Raw genomic sequence first — 12,014 nt, forward strand, 5'->3', positions numbered from 1 at the left:
TGCAACAAAAGCTTTTTGTCCATGCTGAACGTGAAACACTGCCTTAACCAGCACAGTTGGATATTACTATTGCTACTTTTTCAAAAACTTCAACCTGACGCACAATTGGTGCTACAGACATGTGGTTTCTTGAGAAAAGGTGTTCTGTCAGTTGTCTAAGCAGTCAGATTTACAATTTTCACCAGCAAATGTTTAAACGGCTAAAATTCCATAGACTTAAGGTCTTTGCACACTGAGTCCGAAATTTTTGCACGTTAAAAATAAATACCTCAAGCACTACATTCGAGATCTCGCATTGTGTCAATCACGTTTACACACTGCCTCCGAAACGTTCGTCCGTCGTAAAAAAAATCGCTCCAGGTTCGATTTTCTGCTTTTTCGCATCCGTAGCAAGCATTTTGATAGGAAAGGATGACGAATACGGAAGAAAAAAAAAACGGAAAATTTTGGACTAGGTGTGCAAGGACCTTTACACTGAAGGCGCTCTGAAGATATCTGAAGATCAGATTGTCACATAGACTTGGCAATGTATTTTGACCCAGGACACCCTAGCAACCACATACAGCTACTCCGAATACTTTTAGGGTGCTTTCACACCTGTAGATCGATTGCTTTGTTCCGAAACAGGGATTAAAATTATTACAATGTTGTTTTTTATTCTTGGTGCGGTTCGCTTTCACTCGGCAAAGTTTCTAAACGGACCAAATTTGTTAATACAAGTAAACTGTTGTCTCATTGGTCAAAGTTCCACGGTTTATTTTCCGGGATTCCATTTAGCTGTCACGGCTGTCATCCGTCAGGATGGAACGACAACAGCTTTGCGGGCTTATTGTTGTTGTTTTTTTTTGTAGCTGTCCTCATATTAATTTACCATTTTGAGCAGGAGTCCAGGATTCATCGGGAAAACATTTTTAAAATGCACCTACTAGGAAGAAGAGCAATAAGACGGCATTATAAAATGAAAAAGTGCGCTTTTTTATTTTAAATGGCGAAGACGTGCTCACCCACAGACATTCACAGGTTCATTTTGAAGTATTAGCAAAACAACAAAGCTAATGCTTTTCACGGAACTTGCATAATTACTAGGGGTGGAACATTAAGCTTTCTCTGAAGTATTGTTTAAATGGACAAATTCACACAAAAATTGTCAATGCCTATCTTGGTAAGTATCCTATAGCAGACATAGTCGGCTGAACATACTGTGTCAGTGCATTCTCTTAAAGTGACAGCACTTTCTTAATATTAATCAAAAGCAATTAATTGTGATATAGCCTGGTTCGTTGGTCCGTTAGATTGGATTGCTTTCTCACTACAACCGAACCGCTCCAGAGTTCGTTTTCAATCGAGCCGAGACCACCTCGTTCAGGCGATCTCGGACCGATTGTTTTGGCACGGATCCGGGTGCGATTGCCTTGTTCACATATGCCCAAACGAACCGAGCTAAGGGGGGAAACGCGCCAGGTTCCGAAACAACGAGCCAGGTGTGAAAGCATCCTTAGATACCACATCCACGTCCTGGCAACCACCCAGAACAAGCTAGCATTGTTACATTGAGCACCACTCATATTTTCAACATACTACAAATAGAAATCGTAGCTAAAGCTGGTTAAGGTAAAAAAAAAAAGAGAGATCGAAAAGTTTAAGGACTTGTCTCTCTGTGCCTGGTGCTAGCTTCATTTCTTTCTGGCTCACTGATGTTTGTGTTCTTTGAATTAGACCCTGCCTCGGTGGATCTTGAGCAGATGGACCTTCAGATGTTGTACGATGGTCTGAGGAGGTATCTTCAAGATCTAGCTCAGCCTGTCATCCCCTCTGTGGTCTACAGCGAGATGATACGCATTGCTCAAGGTGGGTTTCCATAGGATTACAGCATATCAGCATTAGATTAACAGCCCTACAATTCTCAGGGGGTTTCTATGATATAATAATAATCCATATTAATACAACTATGTTGAATCATTGGATTTACAGTGGGATGAGTTGCCAATTTCACAGTTTTCCACTAAACTAATGTTTAAGATGCTATGAAATGCTGTGGATTAAGTCCTTTTAAAATCAGTTCATTCATTGGTCAGCATAGTAGCATTCCTATGCTATGTTCTAGCTATGCAAGTACAGCTCCTATGTTACCGGATCAGATTTTGGTAACGTATCAAGTCACCAATAAAATCTCACAGTAACAATAGCTTAAAATGAGTTTATTTTGCTAAAATCAGGCTAAAATATGTATTTTAAAATAAATTTTATCAGGTTGGTTAATGTGGCTAATGCACATTTTAGAATAAGGGTTTTCAGTTATTTCATTTGAAATACAGGACTTCCTTTCAGCTCTCGTGTTCAGAGTTCCGATATCTCCTGTTCGTTAGTGGTCTGGTTCATTATACGGTCTCTCTCTCTCTCTCTGATGTGAACTCCTGTGGTCCTTCAAATTAAACTTAAAGGCCCTAAAACCAAAGAATGTATGGAATAATCAGAGCATTTTTCATTGATCTCAATTCATTATTAGAGCCACAGGGTGGTGCTATTGTTCTGATGTGTGTTAGCCAGATGGTGAACCTCCTCCAATGGTAATAATGTAACACAAGGAGTCCTCATAAAAGAAGAAAGTTTTGCACACTCCCATGAACTTCTGAAAGCATCAGTGCCAACTCATCTAGCAAGATCATGTGCTTGTATCATCACATCGTGTGCTTTTATGAGTACACATGTTCCAACACTTACCTGATTTTGTCTACAAACCCCAGACAGTTCGACAGTGAAAAGTATTCCAGGTGTTGTATTGGTGGTTGGCTTGAGGATGTTAACTTTATCTGCCCTTGCTGTGTGACTGAACATTCTGTCCATGTACAGAACAAACTTTCAGCGGTGTAAACTAGCGTGTATCCAGTTTGAAAGAGAACACTGTTATTTTTTATTTATTTATTTTTTTAAAGTTCTCTTTTGGGTAGTGTGCAGTCACGTGGCTGGAAACAGGATATCTGTGGTTAATAGACCTAAAGCAAACCTGAAAACTTATCTGCGACATCAGCGCTGTCAACCAATCACCTCTCAGAGTACCTTACTCACTCTGTCATTGTCTCGCTTAAGATCTTGTGCGGTTAGTTGCTCACTGCGCACTGAGCACAATTTTCCACATGACTGCATGTACACTTTTTTTGCATATGTCCTCGCTGATTATGTTTAGCTCCCTATAAATACATAGCCCTTGAGACCAAGGTCGAGGGACGTGTTCTGACGACACGCTAAGTGTATTAAAGTGGGTGTGAGAGCTTCTTTTTTTTTAAACACTCTTCTGTCTCTCTGTCTCTTCAGAAGTGCAGGGTACAGACGAATGCGCACACCACCTGCGGCTGGTGGCCAGCTCCTCTGCACTTCCTCCGCAGTACTGGCTGACCCTGCAGAGCTTGCTGCGCCACTTCTCCCGTGTATGCCAGGCCTCAGCTGCCAACCTGCTTAGTGCTCGTGCCCTCGCTGAGATCTTCAGCCCGGCACTCTTCAGACAACAGACCACCAGGTACACCCACACACATATATGCTGATGAATCACATTGTTGCCAGCTAGCAAAAAACCCTGATGTTCCATTTTCATTTCCAGCTGTGAGCCCAGCCCAGAGGCACACATTCGGATAATTGAAGTCCTGGTGACCAGCGAATGGAGTGACAGTCAGGCGGCTCCAGGTAAAAATACTATTATGTTGAGTACAAACCACAAAAATACAAAGCAATGGTTCTCAACCAATAAGTTATTTTAAATTAATTTATTGAAATTTAGCTATATTCACAAATTAAAATTAAATATGTAAAACTTTAAACTTGACACCATATTCAAATGCAGTGTTGAAGTCAAAAAGTTTGAGAAACACTGCTCTATGGCATTGCAAATAGTGCAGTCATTCTGCTTTTTACTGATAGAAATATTTTTGACAGGACAAGAGACAATGGTGGGGGAATAGGATAGCGATGACGAGATATATTCAAACCGGTGTTGTCCAAACATTGAGTACCATGGCTCAATGTCTCACGCATGCAACTTTTTTATAATGTATTAGAGTACATGGAGGGTAGACAACATTGGAAAGAAGATAAGTAACTGAGAAATTGTGTGTAATGGATTAGCAACAGGGTTTACTGCATGAGCTAGCCCACAGATCCAACTGATGTTCACACCTTGTACGTCAGATCAAAAGCAAACACTGCTCCAAAGAATTGCTGAAATGGACAGAAAAGAGTTGTAAAAAAAGGAAGATGTCCAGTTCTGATTTGTTTTATGCAGCAAAAAGACAACAGCATTGATGTTCTTAATTCTTATATGAAGTAGCTGTGCCCCTTCACTTCATCAGTGTGTAGTCTTGGCTGCAGTGTAGCACTTAGATATGAATGTTTAGTGCTCTGTTGAGAAATATGTGTTCCACTCCCTTGCTTTTGTGGGTCAGGTTCATTTAGAGATGGGACAGACCACAGAGACACTTCTGCTGTGTGTATGCTGCCCTGAACACAGGCCAGTTGTCTAGTTGGGCTTTTATAGCAGCAGTAAAGTCTCTCTCCCTGTCTTTATCCGTCTATCTCTCTCAGGCTGCCAGGGGCCCCAAGTCTGGCTGTGTGACTGTTTACATGTTTTATTACCTGTTAGGGCCTATTTATACCTTGCCATGGCATGGAGCGAGCTCAGCTGTCAGTAATTTGCACCTGCAGGAGGCTGGGTTGGGTGAGCCCAGACTCAAAAGCACACTTGCCTCCTTTTTGCTTGGGCAGCTCGATTTCTTCCTGTACCTTATGTGCAAGCTTTTACACAAACAAGGATCACACAAGTGCCACCTTTAACTGCTACTTGTTGCCTTACCAACCTGCCCATACATGATTCCTGCAGATGTGGCAGTGGGTAGCTGCGGATGTGTGTGTTAATTTGAGTGCAAGGGTGCATGTGTGCGCATGTTCCTAGTTACTGGGTGGCTATTTTAAGCTGGTGGCAACAGGCCTGCTTGGATTGGGTTGGATTGAAGTGCGGTCTGCTCCACAGAGCTCTCTTGTTCCCTTGCAACGGTGGCTGTTCTGTCTTGCGTGCGTTCTCACACACTTGCAAACGTTCATTTCTGAGGACTTTACTCCACCCACTGGCCCCCTCCTGCCTGTGCCACATTCCCCTCCCAAAACATAAGGGTGCACAGCTCAGCAAATATTTGAACCTGAGCAAGTTAATCATGAGACTGAACTCTTGGAGCCAGACGGAGTGAATGAGCAGAGAGCGAGAGAGAGAGTTAGCAGAAGTGCGATCCCAGCAATCATTAACCTAGCCGTCCCGGAGCAGGCGTCATTCTCCACCCCTCTCAGACCTGCTTTAGTTCGTCGGGCTCTACGGTTTCAACCTGTTGCACTCAGTTTCTCTTTATCAGCTTGGATTTTGCTGAATTTCTTAAGACTGCTACAGTGAGTTTTAGACTCCTGCGCCTGTCAAGTGGGAATATTTTTTTTTCAAAAAGACTGTCTCTTGGATTTACCAAGAATCACAAGAAATGCTTACCGGACGGACTTGCTGAACAAAAGGCTGCTTGACTTCTGCTGAACATGCACAACTTGCAATGTAAGTGTGTGGTTTTGGTGTCTCAGGAAGTTTGGGTGTAATGATTGGTTACTTTTAGGCAAACAAAAGTGCATCAAAGCAAAGCAGCATGTCATTGCTCTGGGAAGTTGCCCGGCTTTTCAGAGAGCATGATAGTGGCTCTTCTCAGATGTCCTGTTTTAGCTCTTTCACAGACTTGAATATCCATGCTTCTCCACTGTGCGATTGGCTAGTGCTCATGTGTATCAAGACTAGCACAAGTGCAACCTGCTACGGAAAGTGGGTTAACCTGTTTGTCTGACACTGGCATGTATGAACACGCGAGGTGAACATGTTGTATTATTCATCACCTCAAAAAAAAGTTGAAAAGTTATACCAAAAAAAAAAGAGGGTATAAAATGTCTTTAAAACGCAAAGAGTCAACTTGCTTTTTAAACTAAAGTTTTCGGGGTTTTTTAATATGCTGCTTTATCCAAAAGCAGTCAGTTACACTTGACCTACTGCATGACTTTTAAGCGCCCCAGTTGAAGTGCCTCTCTGACCTGTCATTAGAGTGCTGAGCATGACAATAGCCCACTTTCCTGGAGCCGTTTTTAACCCTACTTAGAACTGTGACTATTTCAGGTACCTTCTCAAGCTTAAATAGCTGATCTCTCCCCTCCAACGGTCCTCCGTGGGTCGCATTTGGGGATTATAAGAAGCATTTGCAAGCCGTGCCTGCCTGCCTCCTGACCCGGCCTTGTCTTTGACGTAGGGACTGCCTACGTGCCGCTGCAGCAGTGATCAGGGCTCTGCTTTTGTCTGCCTACCAGCAGAGGGACAGTACTGATAGCTTCTGCTCAGAGAGAGGCGGAGCTTAACAAAGCTGCATCATAGATACAGGAAGGGAGGGGGTGACAGAGAAAGACAGTGTGAGCCTTCAGCTCCTTTCCTCATTTGAAAGATGCTGTGCTGCAGTGCACCTTGTCAGTGATTTACCTCCCTGTGTTTGGCAGCATTGAAACGGCGTAGACAACGCTTATGTTCCACACGGATAAAGGACATTGCTGGATCACATACTTTGGAGCAGATACATCTTTCTTTGCTACATTTTTCATTGCCGACTTTTGAATGGACAAAGCACTGTTGCAATGACATCACTGCACTCAGGACTTGGAAGAAATAGAGGCAGGTGATGAGGCAGGAGTGGCCAGCAACAGTCCCGCTGCACCATTGGCTGGGGTAAGTGATGTAATGGTTTTCACTGACCCCACTCTCCAAGGCTTTTTCAAAAATTTATCTCGAAGCGATGAGCAAGAAGAATCTGGATTTATAGTATCTATTCAGAGGAGGTTTGCCAAGAAAACTGTATGCGAATCCTTCCAGATATGCAACAAACCATTAAGCATGGCAGATTTAGAGAGCCTGAGACTTGACACTGGATCAGGAGCTGGATCAGACCTGCTGTTTTACATAGAAATAGATGCGCCAGGTAACTGTTGAAGTTGGTACATAACAAACGTGTCATTCTTAAGGCTCAATTTGATGGGTGACAGCTCTCTGTATGTTGTCTTGGATGCATTTGTTCGTCTCAAAACAGTTGTAATATTTGCTGTTGACTTGTTCTTATGGTGAAACATACATCAGTCATTGCGTAGATTATTGTGTGCGAGTCTTTTATGGAGGATGTATCTGCTGCAAGTACTGCAGAGCATTGGGTGGTTTGTCGGATAGATTCTTGTAGGTGTATCTGGTTTAATATCGTTGTGTGATTGCACTAGGCAGAAAATGCTTAGCGACGATAGTGACTGAAGTGAACAAAGGAGATACAGTGAGTGTGCATGAGGAGGTGGTGGGGGGGGGAGATAAAAATAGCCCACCGCTTCAGCTCTGCCTCATGCTCCACGGAGACTGCACTGCCCCCGCTGCTTCTCGTCACTCGGCCCAGCAGCCAATCAGATGCAACCTCTGCCTCTATCCAGCAAAGCAACATGTTCTCAATGGTTAAGGATTCTTGCATGAATGTGCATATTGCAATGCTTTGAAAAGCCTATCAGTGGGTCTCTGCATGCTGTCAGATGTCATTGCTTCTAGCAACGGTGCTAATTCTGCTCTGAAACACTTGTTGTAAAGGTCAAGTGATGATTCAAATAACTGATATTATCAAATCCAAATTAAAGCTCCTTATCCCGTTTTGTATCTCCTTGACTTATATGTGATTGTGCATATCAGTAACAGCTTATGTGGTATAATGCTGGCCAGATCCAGAAATGGTGATGAGAAGATTTTTTGGAAGGGTCAATGAAATGCATTCTCACTGAGTAAAGAATCAGACTCCCTGCTGAGTGCTCGAGAGGCATGTGCTCCGCTGCATTTAATGAAATGGAAAACGCTGGAAGGGGAGGAGGCAAGAATTCGAGAAAACTGCAGCAACCGTTGCATGCTTTTAAAACATGACTGTCACATTTGGGGGGAAAAAATTCATTGTCAACTTGACAGAAAAACGCCATAGGATGTTTTAGGGGTTTTCCTTTCTCCTCATCAGATTAAAGCATCCTTTAGTAATACTGTTGTTTCATATTGACACATAGGTTTGAGCATGCCTGCACATGTTGTCTGTGTAAATGACATTGAGTGCTGCTGGTTCATCAGCAGTTCTGGTCTCAACCAAGTTTCTCTTTTTCTCTTTACAGCACTACCTCCCAAGCCACCCAAACCAACGTCTGTCACTAACAACGGTATGAACAACAACATGGCTCTGCAAGATGCTGAATGGTACTGGGGGGACATCTCCAGGCAAGTACTCATCAAACCTAATGTTTGGTCAGATAAGCATGCATTTTTGTTTAATTGTTCTTATTAATGTTTCTTTTTGTAAAAGTTTGACTCTTTCTGTTGCAGGGAGGAGGTCAACGAAAAGCTTAGGGACACTGCTGATGGTACATTTTTGGTCCGAGATGCCTCCACTAAAATGCATGGGGATTACACACTGACATTGAGGTACGTTCTCCTTTGTAAAACCCATATGCGTGTCTGCATTTTTTTTTTATTGAGGGTGCTTGCCTTGACTCAAAGGGTTGATCTAAATACTACTTTTTATTGGCTGTACAGGAAAGGAGGTAACAACAAGCTGATCAAAATCTTCCATCGTGATGGAAAATACGGCTTTTCAGACCCCCTAACCTTCAACTCTGTGGTTGAGTTGATCAACCACTATCGGCACGAGTCTCTCGCCCAGTACAACCCCAAACTAGATGTGAAACTACTGTATCCTGTTTCCAAGCACCAACAGGTAATCATCCTCTGATTTCACTGGAATATAGAGTGTCCTGAAGATCTTCACTCTAGATCATCACGTTTCAATTGGAAACATTTTATTGGATGTATGTTTTTTGTATTTACAGGATCAGGTGGTAAAGGAGGACAATATAGAAGCTGTTGGAAAGAAGTTGCACGAATACCACCAGCAGTACCAAGAAAAGAACAGAGAGTACGACCGACTCTATGAGGAATACACTAGAACATCACAGGTGTGCCCTTAAATGTGTTTATAGTAGATGATTCGTATTTATTTATAGTAGATATGTATTTCAGTAATGTATGTTTTTCACCCAGAGCTTGAGAAAAGCCCTTCAGGAAAAGCTCACATTCTGACATGCTTTTGTCTGCTCACTAGGAAATACAAATGAAAAGGACTGCTATTGAAGCTTTTAATGAGACCATAAAGATCTTTGAAGAGCAGTGCCAGACGCAAGAACGGTACAGCAAAGAATATATTGAGAAGTTCAGGAGAGAAGGCAATGAGAAGGAAATCCAAAGGTGAGTCCTGAAGCTGAGAACTTCCAAAGTAGTCTTTTGGCGAACATTTCAGAAGTGTAATGCAACATCTCTGCAATGTTTCAATGCAGGATAATGGTCAACTATGAGAAGTTAAAATCGCGCATCAGTGAAATTGTGGACAGCAAACGTCGTCTTGAGGAAGATCTGAAGAAGCAAGCGGCAGACTACAGAGAGATCGACAAGCGGATGAACAGCATTAAGCCTGACCTCATCCAGCTCAGAAAGACCAGGGATCAGTACCTCATGTAAGTAGCTCATACTCCATAGGTTCTGCACTTCAAATTTAACACGCAGGACACAATCTTGCATTCAGAAATGACTATATGGAGTACAATGTAATGTAATAAACTATTCTCTTTTTTTTTGCTGCCACAGGTGGTTGACACAGAAAGGGGTCCGACAGAAGAAACTCAACGAATGGTTGGGAATCAAAAACGACAACCAGGACGAGTGAGTATTCTGCTTCTCATGTTATAGCCACTTGACATTTAAAAGTTTTCCTGGTTGCTAAATCAAACTCTCCACTTCTGCGCTAGTCAATACTCAATGGTGGATGATGATGAAGATTTGCCACACCATGACGAACGCTCCTGGAAGCTGGGTAACATTAACCGCATCCAGGCAGAGGCCCTGCTGCGGGGCAAGAGAGACGGAACATTCCTGGTCAGGGACAGCAGCAAAGCTGGATGTTACGCCTGTAGTGTTGTGTACGTACCACTTTTTTGTGCTTGTGGGGCAGCATCAGTTCACATGTTGGTTGTTTTTACATGGACATCTCTTGACATTCTGTGCAATTCATTGACTACTAGACCAGTTGCATGTAGAAATGGGAAATTGCAAAAGGCACTGATGACTAAAACCCATCTCTTTGTCTTCTCGCAGTGTGGATGGTGAGGTCAAGCACTGCGTCATCAACAAGACACCCACAGGATATGGCTTCGCTGAGCCCTACAACCTTTACAGCTCTCTGAAAGAACTGGTCTTGCACTACCAGCATACGTCCCTGGTTCAGCACAATGACTCTTTGAATGTCACGTTAGCATACCCAGTCTACGCACACCAGAGGCGGTGAGGACTCGTGAACACACCCTTGGGACTCGTTACAAACACGGGAGTAGAGAAAGGGCCTCCCCTCGAATGGAGACGCCTCCAGTAAGGCCGCTACCGAGGGCTGCTTTTTGCCTTGAAACGACCATGTCGGAAAGCCAAGAAAGCAAAACCCAAAACGAACATTTCAGCCACTGAGACTTTTGCCAGTCTGAATGTAGTTTTCTTTATTGAGCGGAAACTGCTAAAATTGAACTCTCTCTCCCAAAATGGAGGACTTCGGAGGCCTTTTCCAAATGGTGCTTGTTCATTTCAAAGCTTTACCCGCTGCTGGAATGTGGAACATTGATTAAACCTCTAGAGTGCATCTTTTTTACCTCTTCTACCCCCCGACCTGCTCTGTGCAGGTCCCCATTTGTGTGTGTGTGTGTGTGTGTGTGTGTGTGTGTGTGTGTATGAGAGAATGTGACCAAAACTCAAACTATCTGAAAGCTATCGGGATGTTCGACATGTTTAATTTTCATGAACAGACCGTGGAATCAGCTGATCAAATGTAGCAAGATGGCACTTTCGAAACAGTATCTACTTGTTTTCCTGTAAGAGACTCCTACACAAACATTGATATGACACGTCTCGCCTGAGAGGAGCAGCGCGACGAGAAGCGAACGAGATGCTTGGCATTTCTTTTGTGAGCATTATAGTGACAGACTCTAAATCCATTTCTGCTTTATGGACTGGCAAGAAAGGAACTAAAACGGACTTCACGCTGTACATACAGATAGCATCAATAGCTATGACACAAAACCATATTGTACCAAAAACGCAGTTCCTTCTCAGTTGTATTCTAATCTGCTATGCAAATTCTGTATTTTCCATCTTCTCTGCAGAGTTGTGATTTTATTTTACATGTTGCTACCCATAATATAAACTTGTTTTTATTGCATAAAGTCTTTTTTTATGTATCTAAGAGGATATTTTAGGTGTCAAAGCACCAAGAAGGGTGGCTTCAGTTTTACAGAAGAAGTGTGGAAAAAGTACTTTATTACATATTTCTTTATCAGCCGCTAGTAAAATTAAAGAGAGAGTATTTTATTAGTCTTTTTCACTTGGAGCTGATTTTCTCTTGGGCAGAGCCTGGAGGACATTAGTGCTGCTTCTGTCTACAGTAATGGTGATGTATATCTGAACATTTTCACTAGAACAAACATAAACGAATAAACAATGACGTTTGAAATAACTGCAATTGAATGATTAATGTCATGACAACATAATACTGCAGGTTCCTAATCCAGTATAGAGGTTTATTTTGTGATATCTTTCCCATAATCGAAAGCGTATCGATTTGATCCTCTGGAATGATGAACAAAAAAAAAAAACATTCATTTCGGTGACATAACTCCCTCTCATTCCTTGTCAACATAGTATTTTTTCTGTATCAGAAAATCCTTAATAGTGTTTACATAGAGAATGTGGTGCAAACTAGAACTTTGAGTGCTATTTGAACTGAGTTGATCCATCTAAAACAAAAAAGTGTATTACTTGGATGCAACACAGTTAGGGGAACCTACCAGCTTGACATTCAAAGCTCGCT

At 42.5% G+C, this 12,014-nt stretch overlaps 1 protein-coding gene across 2 annotated transcripts in view; it reads left to right on the forward strand.

The window, feature by feature from the left end:
• The window catches only part of LOC107738919 (phosphatidylinositol 3-kinase regulatory subunit alpha-like), a 30,924-nt gene extending 19,125 nt beyond the window's left edge, over nucleotides 1–11,799 (forward strand). For both annotated transcript variants that reach the window (XM_016550842.1, XM_016550843.1), the window contains 12 exons: nucleotides 1,717–1,848; nucleotides 3,313–3,514; nucleotides 3,596–3,678; nucleotides 8,230–8,332; nucleotides 8,438–8,536; nucleotides 8,648–8,828; nucleotides 8,941–9,066; nucleotides 9,213–9,355; nucleotides 9,445–9,621; nucleotides 9,752–9,826; nucleotides 9,913–10,083; nucleotides 10,259–11,799. In XM_016550842.1, the coding sequence (XP_016406328.1) occupies nucleotides 1,717–1,848; nucleotides 3,313–3,514; nucleotides 3,596–3,678; nucleotides 8,230–8,332; nucleotides 8,438–8,536; nucleotides 8,648–8,828; nucleotides 8,941–9,066; nucleotides 9,213–9,355; nucleotides 9,445–9,621; nucleotides 9,752–9,826; nucleotides 9,913–10,083; nucleotides 10,259–10,448 (1,682 nt within the window). In that variant the 3' untranslated portion in view covers nucleotides 10,449–11,799. The remainder of the gene's footprint in view (nucleotides 1–1,716; nucleotides 1,849–3,312; nucleotides 3,515–3,595; nucleotides 3,679–8,229; nucleotides 8,333–8,437; nucleotides 8,537–8,647; nucleotides 8,829–8,940; nucleotides 9,067–9,212; nucleotides 9,356–9,444; nucleotides 9,622–9,751; nucleotides 9,827–9,912; nucleotides 10,084–10,258) is intronic.
• The last annotated feature ends 215 nt before the right edge of the window (nucleotides 11,800–12,014 follow it).

This window comes from Sinocyclocheilus rhinocerous, unplaced genomic scaffold (genome assembly GCF_001515625.1).
Source record: "Sinocyclocheilus rhinocerous isolate Xijiao unplaced genomic scaffold, SAMN03320098_v1.1 scaffold164, whole genome shotgun sequence".
NCBI classification, from domain to species: Eukaryota; Metazoa; Chordata; class Actinopteri; order Cypriniformes; family Cyprinidae; genus Sinocyclocheilus; species Sinocyclocheilus rhinocerous.